The 19,361-nt window shown below is 53.3% G+C and overlaps 1 protein-coding gene across 2 annotated transcripts in view; it reads right to left on the reverse strand.

The window, feature by feature from the left end:
- Positions 1–19,361, reverse strand: part of KSR2 (kinase suppressor of ras 2) — an 87,470-nt gene that overhangs the window by 57,241 nt on the left and 10,868 nt on the right. For both annotated transcript variants that reach the window (XM_080365780.1, XM_080365779.1), the window contains one exon: positions 13,306–13,810. In XM_080365780.1, the coding sequence (XP_080221906.1) occupies positions 13,306–13,810 (505 nt within the window). The remainder of the gene's footprint in view (positions 1–13,305; positions 13,811–19,361) is intronic.

The raw sequence follows: 19,361 nt of genomic DNA on the forward strand, positions 1-19,361 counted from the left end.
GGTTTTCTGCAGGTGACAGCATTGGTGCACAACTGAGTTACAGCCTTCAATTCAACCCGCTGCCTTCGACTCATGGTTCAATTGTTAGAATTAGACAAAAAAAACATGTGGGAGCCAAAAGAGAGGCAAGTGAATCGTAGTACCTCTGCAACAGCAGCAGCTGAACCTGTCCTGCCCCAGCCCAGGAGGGAAACCCAGAGCATCTGACCCCAAAACCGAACCAGAGCTGTGCAATGCCAGGCGATGCCGGGCAGCGCCGTGAGCCCTGCTGCAGCGGGAATCAGGAGAGTGTAAACCCAGGCGCTGCTCGCTCCCAAAACTTTCCTCTTTGTGTCCAACAGCTGCTTTCCTGCAAACACCTACACGCTTACTCATCCTGCTCTGCTGCCATCGCTCCAGTACCGCCGAGCAGAGCTGCACCTGAGCTCGGACACCCGCTCCAGCCCCAGGCGAGATGACCCAACCCCGGGGCCACGCATCTCCCACTGCCCCCAGCCCCAGCAATGCCCAGGGGCATCTGGCCCTGCCAGGCGATAGGAAATGACCGTGCTGTGCTCACCAGCCCGCTTTAGCAGACGAAAATTAAACTGCCCTCTAATAAGCTAATTGTTTCCCCGCACAGGAAAAGCTGCTGCTGCTGCCTTTGCGGTGGCTGCAATGACTTCTTCGGGTGCGCTGGGCTCGGGATGGAGCAGATGATTGCCTCCAGCCAGGTCTGACAGAACAAACCCTCCTGGCCCAGAGCCCACGGTGGTCCAATGACCAGCAGCCCCATGGCTGATGTTTGCCATGCCGTGCCCTGCCAGGGGGATCCAAGCTGCCCCTGACCCTAAACCCCCAGACCTTAAAGCAAATCAGCAAAGCACCAAGGAGAAGCTTGGTGGACCCCAGTGCCAGTCCAACCCCTCCATCACCGCCACTTGATCCCAACCCAGTGGCATAAGCATCTCTGCCGAAGCCCCCAGCACAGCTCCCCCGGTGCAGGCACAGCCCCAGCTCCCGGCTAGCTCAGCCCCAGCGCTTGGCCCAAAGCGCTTCCTGCAACACAGCGATTAGCCACTAATCTCATTTTTTTCCACCCATAAATCAGTTCCAGACCAAATATTTACTGCGAGCATCATTTCCTCGCCAAGCAGGGCTGGTGACAGCTCTCATTATTAGGAAGGATGAGTGATTTTGGACAGAGAGAGATTTTTCTCTCTCCCTGTTTCTTTGGGGGAAAAAATAAATTAATAAATACACACAAACACCGTGGTCTAACTGGGTGACCTGCGAGCGTTGGCTGCCTGTCTCACCATGGCCTTGACCCCTTTTCCCTGTCCCAAAATAGGGGGGAGCAGGGACCAAATCCTGCAGAGGAGCGGGATGCTGCAACAGGAGCATCCTCACCCGTGCCCTGCCACAGGGGTGCTGCAAGCACCCCAATATCGGGCACAGCGGTGTCCCAGCTGTTAGGGACCCCCCTGAGGTGTCCCTGGGGTGCTGGGGGGCCAAGAGCCAACCTGCACCTTTACCTCCCTGGGTGTGCACGAGCGCTCAGTGCCCCCTCAGACTCTGAGTCCTGCTTGCACAGGCTGAGGTGGCAACTTGCCCCTCCATGGGGAAGCAGAGCCAGGGCAGGATACGTGGAGCCCGCAGCATGCGTGGGGAGCCCGGGAGGAGCTGCAGGGCCAGGGCAAGCACATGGGTGGGTTGTAGAGGACACGGCAGTCCCTTTGCTGGCTTCCCCTTGGTTTTGCCCCTTACTGGCAGCGGGTTGTCCCAGCAACATGCACCGTCGGATGGTGCACCCACGGAGCAAATCTCTGCCCCATCCTCCAGCAAAGGCAATGGGGAGGAAGGTAGAAACAGCAAATAATCCAAAATCTGGAGGAGGACAAGTCCTGCAAGCAGCAGAGATCACAAACAATGAGCTGCCAAGACATCCCAAGAGGTGGCATGGTTCCTTCGCTGCTCCGTAACCTCCTCTTGGCTGCTCCAAAGCGGCCCCGAGGCCACAAGCACCAACGTGGGGACAAGGCACCCAGGCTGCTGGCAGGGTACAGATCAAACCCCTCCCTGCCATGCAAACCAAGCCCCATTTGGGGCTGTTTGTGCAAAAAGAGGGTCAAATACCACCCTTGCTACATGGCCTTGGGGCAGGGGTGCAGGATGGAGCCAGCCATGGGCACCACGTAAGGGACTTGCTGCTATGAGGGGGTCACAGCCCACCCCTCACCAGCCTCCTACATCCACCTGTTTGCATTGCAACATCCCAGAGCAAAACTGGGATGGTTCCCCTTGGCCTTACACCTGCAGCACTCCCGCAGACCAGCCACGGCCACAGAGCAATAACCATCCTGGTGGGAAGCATCTCCTCACCCATTGGGGTGTTCTCTGGGGGACACTGCAGAGGGCTCCGAGGGAGGCATTTTGGGGAATGTTATTTCATAGAACCGTTTAGGTTGGAAAAGATCCTTAAAGATCATTGAGTCCAACCATTCAGACGACCATGCTTCTGCACCACCCATGCTCATCTCAGCCCACAGAAGGAGCACCAGGACAGGGACAATAGACCGGAGAACCCTCCCCATAACCTACCGACAGAGGCAAAACTCAAAGGACTCTGGGGTCTTAGAGGGATGCACTTTGGCCAGTGACGGTGCCAGCCCAGCAACAGGACGTGGCCACCGGTCTTTAGGAGAGATGCACCCAGGGGTACACCAACCCAGCCGTGCTGCAAAAGCCTTTCCTCCTCTGTGAGCACTAAGCCACTCCTAAATCAAGCTTTTTCCTCTCCAGGGGTGAAAGATCCCTCACTTTTCAGGCAGTAAGCAGAGATTAGGGCATAAATCCCATGGGCAGAGGAGACTATACTTCCTAACCACCGCCTGCCTGAACTTCCAGTATCTGGGAGCAGTTTTGCCCCTCTCTGGCAAACATTTCCATTTTCCCCTCATTCACCCAAGCCAGCATCACACAGAGTGGGGAAAAAGCATGTGTTGGAAATGCATCGTGGTTCTCCCAGTCTAAATCCCCCAGCACAGCTCGGGGTTCCCGAACCCCACACCCCATCCCAGCAGGGCAGGAGGAGCCCCCTCCTCTGTGCCAGGCTCCACTGAGCATCACCCCCCTAGCATGCTCCCCAACCCAGCGAGGACAGCAGAAATGAAAAAGGGAATTTTTCAAAGAAACAAGGAAGAACATCATCTTAATTCAATTTTCCATAGGGATAAAGCTGCAACATAGCAGCAGACACCCCCCCTCCTAGAAGAGGGGGCCATGCTGGACCTGACCACTGCGAACCGCAGCCAAACAAGCCCCAGCTGGATTGGGAAGAATCAGCAAACTCCAGCACAAAATGCAAGCCAGGCTCACTTCAGTGCTCAAGAAGGGTTGGCCACACTAATCCCCCACTAAGCACCATTTCAGACCTCTCCAGAAGCTGGCAAGTTCTCAGATGTTTGGCTGGGGGGGGGGGGGGGGGGGGGTGTGTGTGTGAAAAGACAAATGCACCTGCTAAAACATCCCTGTGGTTATACAGAAATGCTGATGGAGAAGCAAACACGGCAGAAGGGAAGGCACAGCACAGCTCTGCACACCGCGGGGCGGCACAGGGGTTATTTAAATGGTGGCGATACCTCCCAGTCCCCAGCAAGGACCATTTTCCTCCAGCTGGACAGCAACAGAAATGAGCCTCCAGCCCACGTCAGGGGAGGCTGTCACAAGCAGATGAGGGGAGAGGGGAACTAGTTATGCACCAGTTATTTTTTATTGTGGCTTTAAAGAGTTTGTGGGGAGCAGAGGGCAACACATGGTCCATCTCTAGGCTTGAAAACCTCCAAAATCTAGGAGACACCCTGGGGTGACTATAGCAAGCCCCTGCCATCTGCAGGGATGGCAGGAAAAGTGTCACCACAGGGACAAGAGCTCCCTTCCCACCAGGTTCCAAGCAGATCCCCAAATTTGAAAAATTTGAACAGCCCAACTACTTTTTTTGCCACAGCAGAAGCCTCAGGTATACCCTCTCCGTGCTCATCCCAGCCCCGTCCCTGCTGCAGGAGGCTGCAAAGCCAGGCAGCTTCGGGGGCTCTGCAAGCACCAAACAGCCCTTGCTGCAGGGATGCCGGGCTCCCTGCCAGCAAGATGGGGCCAGACCCTGCCCCATGCAGCCCTCAGCTCCCCAGACCTTTTCTGAGATCACCGGCTCTCTGCCCTTGCTGTCTTGCGAGCCCCACGGCTGCTGCTGGACCTGCCGAGCATCCCCTGCCAGCCCGCTCCACTCCGTTACCTCTCACCATCCCCTAACCCTCTGCATGGCCCAAAAAAACATCATTTTTATCCTTGTCTTCCCCATGCATCTCTCAGCAGGGACACCAGGCACAGCATCCCTCACTCGAGCCCTGTGAACCAGAGTTTGCAGGAGCACCAGGGCTAATTTCTGCCGCGAGTTGACATGGATGCTCAGGAAAGTAGGCGCTGGGCGCAATTCCACACACAGACAGGTAAACACCAACTATTAGGGACATAATTTCATGCAAGAATTTGCTAAATATATGATGATGGGGTTTTTTTTAAAAAGAAAATGGGGGGGTAGGGGGGGAAGCACAGCTAGTTTGAAGTGCTTAATGCAAATCCCTTTAGGTGTCAATCCAGCCTGAATGGCTCATCCCCGCCTGCTATGTGGAATCAGTCAAACGCTTATCACTGGCTTTGGAGAAAAAATAGAGGGTTTCAACAGGCGGTGAAAAACACAAGCAGACACCCAGGACAAAGGGCCCGTCATTCCTTTCAGCCTCAGCAAGGCTCTACGTGCATCAAAGCCTGGTGGGAGGGCAGGGACTGACAGCGGCTTGTGGCGTAAGCCAGGATGGTATGGATACTATAGGGTCCCCAACACAAAAGTACCTGGCAAGGACACACGGAACTTCGCTGTGCAAAAGCATGAAGCAGCTGGGATGTCCCCGGGAGATTCACAGGCTGCAAGAGCAGGATACACTGGGAAAGCGAGCGCTTGCCAGGAGAAGTTGGAGTGAGGATGGGCACAGGGGGACCTACATGTTACGGGGAGCAGAGATGCAAAAAGTGGCCATAGGGCTGTCAGCCACGTGATGCTCCCAGCGTACAGCTCTGCCCAGGGCTACGGCTGACCCACAGCCATCCCAAAGAGCACCCCAAAGGGGACACACCAACCAGTCCCCTGCACCACAGCAGCATCCACTTCCCCATGCCCGCTTCTTAACTAAAAGATGGAAATCGGGTAAATAACGATCTGCTCTGCAGGCATTTGTTGTCACTTGCCAATATTATTGTAACAAAAAAAAATTAAAAGGGGTTGAAATTTAAAATTTAGCTGAAACAGGTGAGTTGACACTGCAGCTGACTGCACCAGACTATGTTTTATTCACCGCTTCGCTCCTCTCCACCACACTCAAATTTCAACGCAAGCATTTCTTTTAAAGGAAGGGAAATAGAGTGAAGGGGGGGGGGGGGGGGGGGGCGGGAAATCCTCTCATTGGTATTTTAGTTAGCTCTCTGCAAGGGATTAAAGACTGCTGCTGCCTAGCTTGAAGTGCACAGCCTCGATCAGGATCCAGCCCAGAAGATTTATGGCCTTTTGACTGGCTTAATTGCACAATATTCTGTATTAAATCAGAGGAAGGAGAAGATGAAGTGCTTCCCCCACGCCTCGGTAGCCTGCGAGGCTCTGCCCGTCCGCACCAGGCAGTCACCTCTGGCCCAAGCAAGCTGCATCCATGGGCAATGGCAAAAAAAGGTGGAAACCCCACAAATTTACTCGTACATTTTTTGAATGCATGAAGAGCTCCCAGTTCTGCTCCCTTCCCATCGGGTTCCCATGTCGGCACATGGCTGGCAAAATACAACTCTTCTTTCCAGGGATTCCAAAAAAATCCAGGTGACTTCCCTGGCCAAGCAGCACAAGCATCCCCAAACCAACAGGCTTGGGGAGTCTGGACCAGAACTACCATGGCTGGAGCCATCGCAGGCAGGACAGGAGGCACCAGGTCACCTTTCATGCATGAGAATAAACACACAGCATCCATGCCCGCTGCTGTTGCACATCCCTCCCCGTGCAGCAAGGACGGCACTGGCTGCTTTAGAGTTTCCAGGTTTCAGTGCAAACACACAGGTAAAGCCAGTGGATTATTTGAACCTGTCTGAACAGACGAAATTTCTTCATTATACACCCAGATCTGAACAAACTCTATGCAATACTAGCTTGATAGTTAAAAAAAAAAATAGAAGGAGAATATCCACCAGATGTTACATTTATCCTCCTCATTACTGTAAGAGGCAACAAACCCCTCCTCCTCCGGCCAGAGGAAAAGCAGGTTCTTCATATCAAAGCCTCGACAGTTAAATATTTATCCAAGTGCCTGTCCCCACCTCCCTGGATGGCTGAATTTTAAGGTTCCAGTCTTACTGATCTATTATTCTCTTTTCATAGCACAAAGCATAACTTTTTATTGCGGCTGCAAATTATAAAGCTGGGAAATTCTTTGAAGGGAGCTCGAGCCAAACAGGTTTTTTTCCTCTCCCGGGACTCATGCACCGACGAGACGGTGCTGCAGGAGGGCAGCAGGAACAACACTCAGAGCAGGCACAGGTTGCTGCATGGAAGGAGCTCAAGGAGCTAATTGCCAGGATCCTGAAGCAGGACCTGTTTCTCATTAAGCCCCTTCTGTTTTCTTCATTCCTACCGTTAAGTTTCCTGGAGGGACACATGGGGCAGTGGGGGATGAGCACCACCAGCTACGGCCAACCAGGGATGGTGAGACCGAGTCTCCTTTTTCTAGAGCCACTTCCACAGCAGTTCAACCCTGGGGTGCTCCTCATTTGCACCCAGATGAGTGGGTTTCCCCATCCCTAGACAACACAACCTCAACCAGGTGAGCCAGCTCTGGGCATTTTTTTCCCCCTCACCAAATCATTGAATGGCTTGGGTTGGAAGGGACCTTTAAAGACCATCTAGTCCAACCCCCCTACCGTGGGCAGGGACATCTTCAACTCAATCAGTTTGCTCGGAGCCCCAGCCAACCTGACCTTGAATGTTACCAGGGATGGGGCACCTACCACCTCTTTGGGCTACCGGTGCCAGTGTTTTACCACTCTCATCATAAAACATTTCTTCCTTATTTCTAGTCTGAATCTACCCTTTTTTAGTTTAAAACCATCACCCTTTGTCTTATCACAACAGGCTCTGCAAAAAAGCCTGTCCCCATATTTCTTGTAAGCCCCTTTAGGTACTAGAAGATGCTGTAAGGTCTCCTTGGAGCTTTCTCCAGGCTGAACAGCCCCAGCTCTCCCAGCCTGTCTTTATAGGAGAGGAAAGGGTGGGCTGAAGACCACCGAGCTCTCCATCAGTATAAGACCCCACTTCCCAGCCACCATCATCTCCATGCTTGCAAAATCCAGCTAAGAAAAGGGATGTGATCAACTCAGGCACTTGCCTACACCACCTGTATGAACACGAGAAGAGCAACACACGTACAGCCCAGGCACCCACACACACCCAGACCTCTTTTGGGAGGTAATTCTCAAAAAATTCCCACCACTGGAGGGAAAAGCACAGGCTGCCCATGGCTGGACAGCCCTGAGGTGGAGGTTTGTTACACCAACTACAGCTCTGCAAACCTTTCATCTCAGAAGAGACTTGGAGCAATTTTTCTCCATGGTTTGCTTGCAGACTGCCTCTGGAGCTGAGGTTGCTGATGCATGGTGGGTTTGGGCAGCTCTTTAATTGAAAAGGAGAAGTCAGAACAGTCTCATGGCTTTTTGGGGAAGCCTGGTCTCCCTGCCTACTTAGGTTTCATTTCATTATTGCCAAGGAAGCCACCGGAGTGCTTCACCAACCCACCACCTGCTTGGGTGCTGGGCTGGCCACAGCAGCAGGTCAGTGGGGGCCTGCAGGGTGGTGATGAAATACGCTCCCCAACCTCTTGGACCACAAAGAAGAGGACAGAGGAGCTGCTTCATGCCTTTCCTGTGCAGCTACAGATGGAAGAGAGGGCTGAGAAGAACTCAAGCATGTCTTCCTTGTTGTATCATGACCAACAGCGGCCAATCCATCTCCTGGTCACCACCCCAGGACGTTGCCCACAGCACCTGCCCTTGCCATGCCCTCCCCTCCCGCATGGACACCACGGAGGCAGCACATCAGGCAACGGTGCCGGCAGCAGGAGAGCTTTGCTGCCTCTCACCCACCCAGGATGCTAATCGTTATCTAAATTCATAATCACACTCTCTGCTTTCAAAGTGGCGAAAGGAGGCTCAACTTCTCATTAAAGGACACGGTGAAAAGTTTCTCCTCCAAGCATGTTAAAGCTCCTGCTCCTCTTGATGGAATACCACAGCAGTAATTAACATTAATGACATACCTAAGGAGAACTGCAGCCCAGAGCAGTGGGATAATTGCAGCAGAGAGCCAGTTTGTTACGGAGGCTACCCATCACTGTCAAGATGCGGTGTGCAGACCATACTTTGAGAGAGCTGGAGACAGTCCAGGACCTGTGCAAAACTCCACAGCCCTGACTCACCATCAAAGGCACCGAGATTAATCAGAAAGATTATTTGGAAACAGAGAGAGAGAGAGATGCTGCTTGTTTTGCTCTCCAAATTCCCTCACTTCAGTGCTCTCCCCTGTTGCAGAAGTACCAGGCGAATCTCTACATTTTCGGGCACCATTACAGGATGAATAACATAACCCTGAGATGCTGCATATGGATTATTTGCACATGTTGGTAGTGTCCCGCTGCATCCACCTGCTCTGCAAACATCAATCTCTTGCTCATCCCCAATGCCAAGAGCCCACCTGCCTTTCCAAGCCTGGGAAATGTCAGAGAGACACCAGGCACAAGAGCTAGCTTGATGTTGCTCTTTCGAATCCAGCCCACGCAGAATATCAAATAATTGATCTACCTGGTAGAAGCGTTGATTGGAATTGATACAAGGGGTAACATCATTATTATAAAGGTTGCAGAGCAGCCGAATAAATGACCTATCCCTCAGTAACATTTAAGATCAGCTCAGATGATCAGCTCGGAGGGACAGGCTCACCACAGGCTGCTCAGTGTGGTGAGGGCAGTGGAGAAGACCTCTGGTCCCCGGTTTCTGCCAGTCTATAACTCAGTCTTTCACCTCTCTGCCTTGATGCCCCAAGTAGGATCCTACACTAGACTTAGCCAAGTGACACAGGAGATCCTGTTCTCAAGGATTTCTCTTATGTGGGATGAAGAAAAACACCCACAACCCAAAAGCATCAAGTTAGAGTTGGTTCAGCATTGGAAATAACACAAGGGAAAAGGAAAAGAAGAAAATGGATGTGTGCTTTATCACCAGATCAGATGTGAACTTCACATCTGACTTCATCCATCCAGGATATCCTCATTCTGATTTTGAAAACCAGCACCAAAACACAACCTCAGCATCAACGAGGCTAAAGGCAAGGCAGTCAGCCACCGTAAGGCTTTGGAAAAACACTTTTCCACCAGAACACCTAACCCTATCTTCATCCACACCTTGAATGCAATTGCAATGATACACAGTAAGGAGGCTCCTTGAAAAATTACCCAAAATAAAGCTGCCCGGAGCTGGAGGAGCCACCTCCCAGCCCAAACCTGACCTAGGTACACCACAAAAACTGCACGTCCTCTCCAGCAGGCTGCTTCACGTTAGCCCTTGGGACAGGTCAGCATTTCCTCTGGGGCTCAGCTCTGCCAGGTCAGGTCACGCTGCTTTAATTCACTGTCTCACACCCTGATCCTCCCTCCCCAGCTGCTTGCCAGAGGCTATTCTTTGAAGGCCATAGAGTTCATGAAATTGGCCGGACAGCAGCGTGGCAAAAGGAACCACAGCTGGGAAGCAGATGAGGTTTTCAGCTCACATCCCCTTCACGTGAGCCTGAGGATGAAGACCACCCAGCGCAGATGTTATCTCCAGAGGGCTGTCATACACGCAGCCTTCCAAGGGTTAACGCACGCTCCTGAGCTCACTCTTAACTAGCTTGACTTTTGTTCCCCCAACTAATGGATTTTTAAGACCTTACATTCAGAGTTTGTTTTTTTCCTGACTTCTTGCTGATGAATAATCATTAACTATCCATGGAAGATTTAAATGGCCCGTGGAATTCATGAGGTATTAAATGGGCATTATATTATCAACCACTCTAAATGTTTTGTTTCCGTTTCAAGACCATTCATGAGATGTTTATGGATTGTGGATTTATGGAAGCCAGGGGATCTTTTTAGGAGTAATGTTCCGTACCCCAGAGTTACGGTCAGCAGCTGGAGGCTCCGTGCAGGAAAATCTGAGGCTATAAGCTCAAAAAATTTAACCCCTGCTTCCGAAGGTCTTGGCGTATGAAACAATGGATTAAACCCTAGAAATAAGCTCCAAAACACCAAATGCCGGCAAACTTATGAGCTGTCATCAAGAATCAAGTGCTTTGTGGTGGCCTTGATCCAGAGGGGACCCGGTTGCTGCTACTGCTCTTGCAAATATATGGTGGCAGTTGAATTTTGTGCCTGCACCAAGATGGAAAAATCTTCGGGGGCAGCCCTGCAGCACCCCAGCAGCTTCCCTCCATCAATACTGACCCACAGCTCACAGGGAGAGCACTTTTTGTTTTTGCCAAGGGCATCCCTGGCTCCCCAGAGCCCATTTCACCCCATCCTGAGATGGGGCACACCAGGGGAGGAGACAAATCAGCCTGGGGGACACCAGTCTCCCTCTTGGGAGGGTTTCAGATGAGTCCCACCAGAAAGCAGGCTGCAAAGATGCAGTATGGCAGTAAATCTAGACCCAAAATTGCCCCAGGAGATCCCACCTAGCACTCAGGGTGTCCAGCAGTGTCCCCAGGCTATCAGCTCCCCAGGTCTAGCACCCCTTTCCATGCTGGGACATGATACAGGGAGCAGAAAGCCAGGATCCGAAGCAAACCAAGAGCCCACTGGCAGAGCTAAAACCAGGAGCTGATCAGAGAAAGCCTGAAGTCGCATTTCAGGGATGAGCTCCACGTTTCTGGTTTGAAGTCAGGTAGAAACCTCACTCCTGCAGAGAGCACAAAGAACACAGACACTGCAGAAATTATGACACTAAGAAAAACAGCCCTACAATAGCATTGCACAGACACAGCCATAGGAACTAGCTGATAACAGTGCCAAAAAGCCACTTTTAATCTGTGCTGGGCAAAGCGTTAGCCACTGCATCCAGGCTAATAAACAGCTAAAACTTCAGCACACCTCTGCTGGAGAAAAGGGGAAAAAAGAAGAAGCTGCCTCTTTAATGAACTAATTACTATCCCGAAACACTAATGGGATTAGCAAGCAGGATTTAGTGGTTGCCTCCTGAAAAATCATTAAGTGCCATTAGAGAAAATTAACCTCCCCAGTTCTCCGAGCAGCTTTCGGAAGCCTGGGTCCTTCCACATCGACAGGATGAACCCCCAGTAGGATGCTAGCACAACAGAGCCCCATTGACACTGCCTCTCTCTTTCCTCTATTAACTCACTAATCACGAGTTAAAGTTGCTCAGCACCACCGGGGAGCACCAGAGACACTGGGCAAACTGGATACTGTCAGGCAGGGACCGAAGGCAGGCAAAGTGCAATGAAGGGACGTGACCATGTTCACGAAAACCCTGTTTACAGTTTCCTTCTCCACACCCTTCCCTGCTCTTTCCCCTTGCAGAAAAGTTGAAGGATCCCATCCCCAGCTGGCTCAGGGAACCAGTGGCCAAAGAGTTTGCTGGAGTAAAGTCCAGACACCCATGTCCAAAGCTCACCCCAGATCCGTGTCAGGGTGACCTGGAGCATGTGATGACCACAACGGGGATCAAATGGCTTGGGGGAGAAGCAAAGGCAGGTTTTACCCTCGGTGAGACCCACTCCATTAGCGGCACAGAGCTTGGATCAGATCCTGAAACACAGATGAAAGTGCGAGAGGGGACAGGCTGCTCGCTGTCTCTGCTCCTGCAAACGTGGTGATGTTTGCTGGGGACGGACCAAAGTAAATATGACTTTCCAGTGCCTAAGCACGAGGGGGAGGGGGGCCTTACAAGAGGCATTGTCCGGCTGAAATAGATTAATTTCCAAAAGCTAAAAGCCTTTAGAGACCAAAAGCTTTGGCAGAGAAGGATGACCGGCCTCATTTCATGCAAGGACCGCAGCCCTGTGGCTGCCGCAGCCTTGGGGACACAATGGGGGAACAAGTGACACTGCGATGCTGTGGGCACCCCAAACCCCCCCCGGTCTCCTCCTGCCCAAATAGGGGGAGACCAGGGTCTGGCAGCCAGGAGCACCCTGTGCAAGCAGCAGATTTTAACCCTTCACATACCCCAGCTGGAGCTGCCTGAGCATCACGGCTGCCTTCGGGGCCAGGCAGGAGGTACCCAGGGTACCCAGGCTTTCCTCTGCTCCCACCACATCCCTCAGGGGACTCTGCCCACACTTCTGGCATGGCCTTTTTTTCCCCTCCAAGAACCTCAAATTTGGGGATAAGCTGGGCAGTGTGTCGTGGGGGTCCTGTTTTGGGAGGCTAGCATGGACCAGACGTGCTCTATACCAGTGCATCCTCGGGGAGAGGAGATGATGCCCCAAGGTGGCCACCAGTCCTCTCTGCCACCCCACACCAAGGCAGAAGAAGGGCTTTCTGAGCATGGCCACCAAAAGGGACCGAAGGAGATGGAGAGGGATGTGCTGATGCCAGGAAGCCCTTTCCCTGCACACCAGCAGCCTCTGCCGGCACCGGAGCTGCAGAGCAAGAGCAACGGGAAGGAGCCGTCACACGGCCAGAAACTGAAAAGCTTTCTGCAAACACCATCAGGGACGGAAAAGATACTGGGGACGTCTCTCGAATATAAAGTGTTATATCTATAAAGCTTTATATATCCGTATATCCACGTTTCAGCTGAAAGATGATTCTTCCCATCTCGCTCTTGCGTGCACTCTCACCCACACACAGCTCTTACAGTTGGGTGGTGCATCCCTGTGCTGCAAAATCCCACCATCCAACCCACCCATGCCACACTCCAGCATACGGGGACATTGCCGAGCAATGGCCCTGGAGCCTCTCAGTGCTCCCTGTCACCCCACACCCCCAAAATGAGGTTGCAGGGGAGCAAAGTAGACACCGTCGCAGCAGCATCCCCACTGCCTGCAAGAGTTACAAAGGGCTTTTCTACCTCAAAGCTCAAAAAGAAAAAAAAGACACCGTGCCTTGATCTTTTGGGACCAAAACACTTTTCCAGAGGAGCTGGAATGGGGTTCATCACCCCACCATGCACCAGCACCCTGGAGCACCCACTTACTTGGGGGTGTGCATCTCGTCCACGCGATGCCCCAGCTGGAACTCGTGGGACTTGCTCCGGTGCAGCGCGGTGAAGCCGGGGATGAGATGGATCAGTTTTCGTGATGAGGGTGGAGGTGTCCCAGGGGGCTTCAGTTTATTCCTCCGCCGTACTGGTGGTGTGCCCGGTGGCGTCATCGTGGTCACGATGTTGGGGGTACGCGGAGGGGTGTGAGCAACGTGTCGCTGGCGTGGGGAGGGTGGCAGGGAGCGGTGGCCGGACTCCATGGGTGGGCACAGCCCCGGGTGACCCTCCACGGTCAGCCGGTCCACGTGGGTGTACATGGGTCCGTGGGGTGAGCCCGCGTGGCAGTGATGCTGCCCGCACTTGGGTTGGACCTTGGGGCTCTGCGAGAGGTGCGTCCTGCCCCACTGCCCCGGCTCCAGCTGGCACCCGGGGCTGTTCTCCTTCCCCGGCTCCGTCGTGGGCCACTGGATGGTCCAGTCCTGCTTGGAGAGGCTGCCGCCTGCGACAGAGCACACAGACATGGCCATGCGGCGTGGCAGAAGCCGCACAGTCCCCACTCCAGCACTGCATCCCCCCGCCTCCAAAACACTGGCAAGGAGCTTCGCCACATTACGCACGTGCAAAGCCACATGAGCATGTTACAAGGCTTAGACAGGGGCTTTGCCCACTTCTTTTCCCACCTGCTGAGCCCCCCACGTGTCCCCCTCACCGTCACCCAGCTTCCCACCACCGCCACCCCAAAATGTGACATGGGGCTGGGCCACCCCTTGCCTGGCCAAGGCTGGTGCCCCCACCTCACCACCACAAACCCATGGCACCCAGTCGTGCCATTTGCATAAAGGAGGGGGGACTGTAATTAAGCGGGGCTCCTCTCCACTTCTAATTATTCATCTCCACCGGCACAGAGATGAGGGAAGGGCTGTCGGCAGCAACTTCAGAGCACCAAAGCGATGGACCCAGTTCAAGGTCCCTTCGCCGACTCCTTTTGATCGCCTCCACTAAGAAAGCCAACATAAAACTATAATCTCTTTATTTTAAAAAGCCTCCTTCCCCATCCCCTTTTTGATTATTAATTGCCTCGCCTCTTCTCTTCCCAGCCTTTTCAAGAGGAATGTTTTATTTCAAACTCCAGAGGAAAATAGAGGAAGAAAGGGCTTTGGAAATAAAAGCTTTAGGATTGGATTGAAAAAAAGCTCCAGAGGGAAAAGGGGGATGAGGATTTTTCTTGAATCATTCTCCCAGAGCAGAAAATAAAAATAAAAAGTCCTATCCAGCTGCGTTTAGAGTTGCTTCTCCAGCTGCTACAAAAAGCCCTTCCATGCAGCAAGAGTCTCATAAAAAAAGTTAACGCCCTTCCTCATATTTTAATTAATTAAGGAAAAAATCCTGCTGTAGGAAAGCCTCGCCTCTGCTTGGATGGTGCTGCCAGGATGGAGGTGCATCTCCAAAGCCACCACGGGCACACACCCCAGCCCCCTCCTCACCAAAACAGCCCAGCACGAGTAGGAACACGGCAGGTGACAAGTTGGAGCATGTCACCCCCCTCCCCAAAACGCAGCTCTGCACGAGCTCCTGTCACCTCCAGCCAGGCCACCCTGCCCGTGGGCACCTGCACCCACACGCCAGCCACGCTGGGTGCTCGGCCCAGTGCCACACTGCTGAGCCACCCCCTTGGCCCCAAGGCCACCCTGGCTGCCGGTCCCCAAGGCCACCCTGGCTGGTGGCACCTGGCTGCACGCGCAGCCTGGGGCTGGGGAAGGGGCAGCCATGGGTGAGGGAGGACTCAATGCCATGAATTAAACCCACCTGCAAGCCACCCACCCCTCTGGTTAATTAACCTGCACTCAGCACATTGCAAATCAGCATGCATGTATGCAAATCAACGTGCTCCCCCATTGGTTGTGCTGCGTGCATATATTTACATAACTCAAAACTACCCGGATGCTGCAGGCCCAGCACCATCCCCGTGCTCCCACCCCCAGCAGTAATTAGCAGCAGTTAACGAAGAAGGAGAGCCAAGGCTGCTCCCCACAACCCAAAGCTCAGCCACGGCACTGTGGCCGCTGTGTCCCCCTGTCGCTGCTGTCCCTTCGACGCTCGACTGTGTCGTAACACAACTGATGCACTCGAGAGCAAAAATAACCCGTTATCAGGCTGGTGGGTGCGTCAGGGCTAAAAATATCCCGGACAAGCTGGGGAAACGTGTTTTCAACACACAGTTGCTTACAGGCATGCTGCAGGTAGCGGGCACTCCACTTGATGAGATAAGCTTAAACCAAGAACACACTTGAAAGGAAAAAACAACAAAAAATTCCCCGAGCTTTTCTTCCTGCAAAGCGTGCTAAACACTTTCGGATTTCGTTCCCTCCCGGGGCTCCCCCGGGTGCTGCTGTTCTGCCAGAGCCAATTCCCAGCTGGAAAAGCAAGGAAAGAGTTTGCACAGAAGCAAACCCCCCTTTGCTCAGTTTTCCCCAAGCTCTGCCTGCCTCGATGGCGCTGCAAGGCTGCCTGTTCACTTCGAAAAGCCTGTTTGTTTTGTTTGGATAGGGAATATTAATTGCACATTGAAACCAACATCAGCTACAGCTGCCCACCACCCCCCTGACCCCACAGGCCACCTCTCCCCTCCCAGCTGCCACTGAGCCCCGGTCATCAGCACAAAGGGAAAGATGTGGCCAAGGGGAGCATTTGGCTTTATTAATCCCCTCGGTGCTGCCACTGCCTCCCCACTTAGTCCAGCCTCCTTCACTCCACCGTACTTAATTAGGGAAGAAGCTTTTTCTGAACCACTCCATTAAAATCAACAAGAAAACAAACCCCTGGGAGGAGGTGGAGAGGAGGGCCCACCGTCGGGGTGCAGCTCGGAGACCAAGAGATGCAGAGAGATGGCAAAAATGTCACCAGAAAAGCTGTTTTCCCCCTGTTCCAAAAGACAAATAGCAAGTTTTGCTTTGATTTCCTAAAACAAAACACTGGGAATAATTTGCTGCCCCTTAGGGAGCTGGGGGCAGTGGTCCCACCTGAAGGAGGAGCTGTACTGTACGAAGCAGCCCTAGATCCTGACTGCTCCTTGGGGGATACAGTGATCGCTCTTTTTCCTTCCCCAAAGGCAGCATCCAGATGACCAAATGGGGACGTGCACAAAGCCAGAGCAAGACCCTGGCTTGCTTTACAGCCAGGGAAAGCCCTACCGCTGCAGCCGCTCTCCTAGCACCAGAACCCCAGCCACTGCATCCTCACCATGGGACAAAATAAACCCCGGCATCACCCAGCCCTTCAGCCCCACCACGCGCTGGCTCTGCAGGCCTGGGGACACCGGTCACCGGGAGGGACCGACTCTGCAAACTTTTACTCCACGGTCAGTGCAGCTTTCAAATTTGCCCCAAATGAGGATGCTCACTCCTTTTTTGTTTTACTGCTCATCACCCTGCCTGACCCCACACTGTCCCCAAGCCACCCACAGCCCTCCTAGCACCAGGACGACTCATAAATATTCAGCTCCGGATCATTTTTCCTCGTAGGACAGCTAATGACCTCCATGCATAACTCACTAGTCACACGCCATCAACTCCTCAATCCACAGCGGCCCTGCTCAGCTCTTACTTAATATTAAATTAATCCCACTTCAAGTTCAAAACTGACGCCTTGGCTGCTAATAAAATACTGCTGCCAAACGTAAGGTCTTGCAGCTGAGAAAAATCGAATACAGACTTGTTAACACAATAAAGCAGGGGTTTAATATAGGGTTGCCACTATATTTGATAAATATAACATGCTTTTTGTTTATAAGATGCTCCAGGGCTTTCCCTGCTGCTGTAGCTGCCCCCAGGATGCTCGGTTTGGGAAGGGGCTCCTTCCCTGCCATCAAACCCTGTCCTGGCAAAATTCATCACCATTTAAGCAACGAAACAGCCTCCTGTTTCCTCCCTGCTTCCTCCCCAGCCCCCACACCCAGGCAGAATTGGTCTGGGAAATTAGATGCCTCTAATTAACAACTCAATAAATAAAGATTGATGGAAAAGGTTAATACTGTACCTCATTCCTGCTTTATTAATACTAATCTTGGCTTCTAGAAATCGACCACTACCGCACTTGCAAAGAAATTACACGATGTTTTAAAGAGGCAGCAACTTGTTCATTAATTACGTTTTCCGACTAGGACTGTCTGTTGCTTTACAAGGAGATAAAATGCAGATAAAAAGCCACATCCATCACAGCGTGGTACCCTGGGGGCCCTTCTGGAGCGGCTGCACTAACCCAGGAGAACGGAGACCCCAGCACTGCATCCCGAGAGTGCACCGCTGCCATCCTGGGGTGCTTCCCAATCCCCCCCTCCCTCTCCAAGCCCAGCACCCAGCTGGCTCCTTGGGGCCATGCAAACCTCCTGGGCACCTGGCCAGGGGGGGCCAGCCAAGCATAACAGAGCTCCCAGGGGTCACAAGGATCAAGGCAACACATCTAGCAGGTAATTTCAAGAATTCTCAACAGAGGGTTGGTGGTGCATCAGATGAATCCCCAGAGGACAAGGGGACATGGAGGGGGTGTATGCTTGCCAGGCGCTACACGACCCAGGTCAGCTCTCAAAGCTGGCATAGACCTTCCTAGCGCAAGCTTGCGGTCTAGGCAAGTCTGGTGGCCAGTCACCAAGACATGGAGCCAGCCAGAAGCTCAGCATCCCAAGCATCCCCTGAAATGAGGGATGAGTGGCTGGACAGGCAGAAGCAGCATGGCATTACCTTAGCGCACCCCAGATGGGAGGGTTACGGCCCCATTGCCTCTCCATCCCAGCTGCCCGCAACAGCACAGGAGGGAGGGGGCCATTGCCAACATACCCGAAGTGCTGTTCTGCCAGTTCCCCATCTCCGCAGCCCACTAAAACACCCTGCCTGGACCACAGCATGTCTCAGACCCAGCCCTGAGCAGCTAGACGGGATGAACTGCTCCCACCACCCAACCTCAGCCTGGGCAGCTAACGAGCATCTCACCCTGACCCAGCCAGAGGTATCACTACACTCATCTCCCTACCCACAGAAGAGGGGCAGGGGCTGTGCTCCCCCTTTCCCAGGGGACAAAAAGCAGGAGGAGGGCTGAGATGGGGCCAACTGACCAAGCAAAGGCTGAGCCAAGCAGGGAAACACCACTGCAGAGGCAGGGGAAACGCAGCTGTGCTGAGAGGGATAGAAGGAGACCATCTACCAACCCAGGGGGAGCTTTCTGCACCCAAATCCTCTAGAAATTCAGGGAGATTTGGTCTCCTCCGCTGCCCAGAGAGCTCCTGCATCCCTCAGGGCTGGCACGGGCTTTATGGTGCCCCAAGTTCCCTGTCCCCTCCCTGTTCCCAAGGTTTGTGCCGTCCATCAGACAGCATGCCCAGGGGTTTCTCCAGCAGTGTGCACGCGTGGCGCCGGCACAGCAGGGATCCACACGAGCCAGCAATGCCAAGAACCATTACACTGCGGAGCCCGAGCCTCCAGCCCCAGCAGAGCAGGAATGGCCACTGCAGCATCTCTGCAATGCTGGAGGGACGAAACAGCAGCCCTCGCAGCACAGCACAGCCCGCAGCCCCCGCCCCACGAATGGCACAATGATGGATGGGGTTAAATGGAGCGCTGGGGAAGGCAAACACGCGCAGTGCCTGGATAGCAGCAAACTCCCTCCCACAGGGACCCAATGGACCACCAAGCCATATCCCATCAGGAGAGCTGGCAGCCCCATCACCTGCACCATTAAAAAGCAAATCGAGCAGCAAGCATCACGCAGCCCCCTGGTACCCCCCCGTCACTGCCAGCCAGAAACCACTGAAGGAGCAGAAGATGTTTTAGCATCTTCACTGCAGCTGCTGAGCCAAAGGGTCACGTGGATTTTCCAAAGCACAGGTCCCAGCAGGGTGCAGGGGAACTCCCTTGGCCGAGTGAGCAGAGGAGCAGGAGCAGGGATGCAGGGGCTGGGCTGAACCAGCACAGCAAGTAAAGCAGGATTTGTTTGCAAAGGTCTCAAAGTCAAAGGTGTTTAAACAAAGAGCAGGCTGAGAGCCTTCCCCAGGTTCCAAG

This window comes from Falco punctatus, assembly GCF_963210335.1.
Source record: "Falco punctatus genome assembly, chromosome: 1".
In the NCBI taxonomy this organism is placed as follows: domain Eukaryota; kingdom Metazoa; phylum Chordata; class Aves; order Falconiformes; family Falconidae; genus Falco; species Falco punctatus.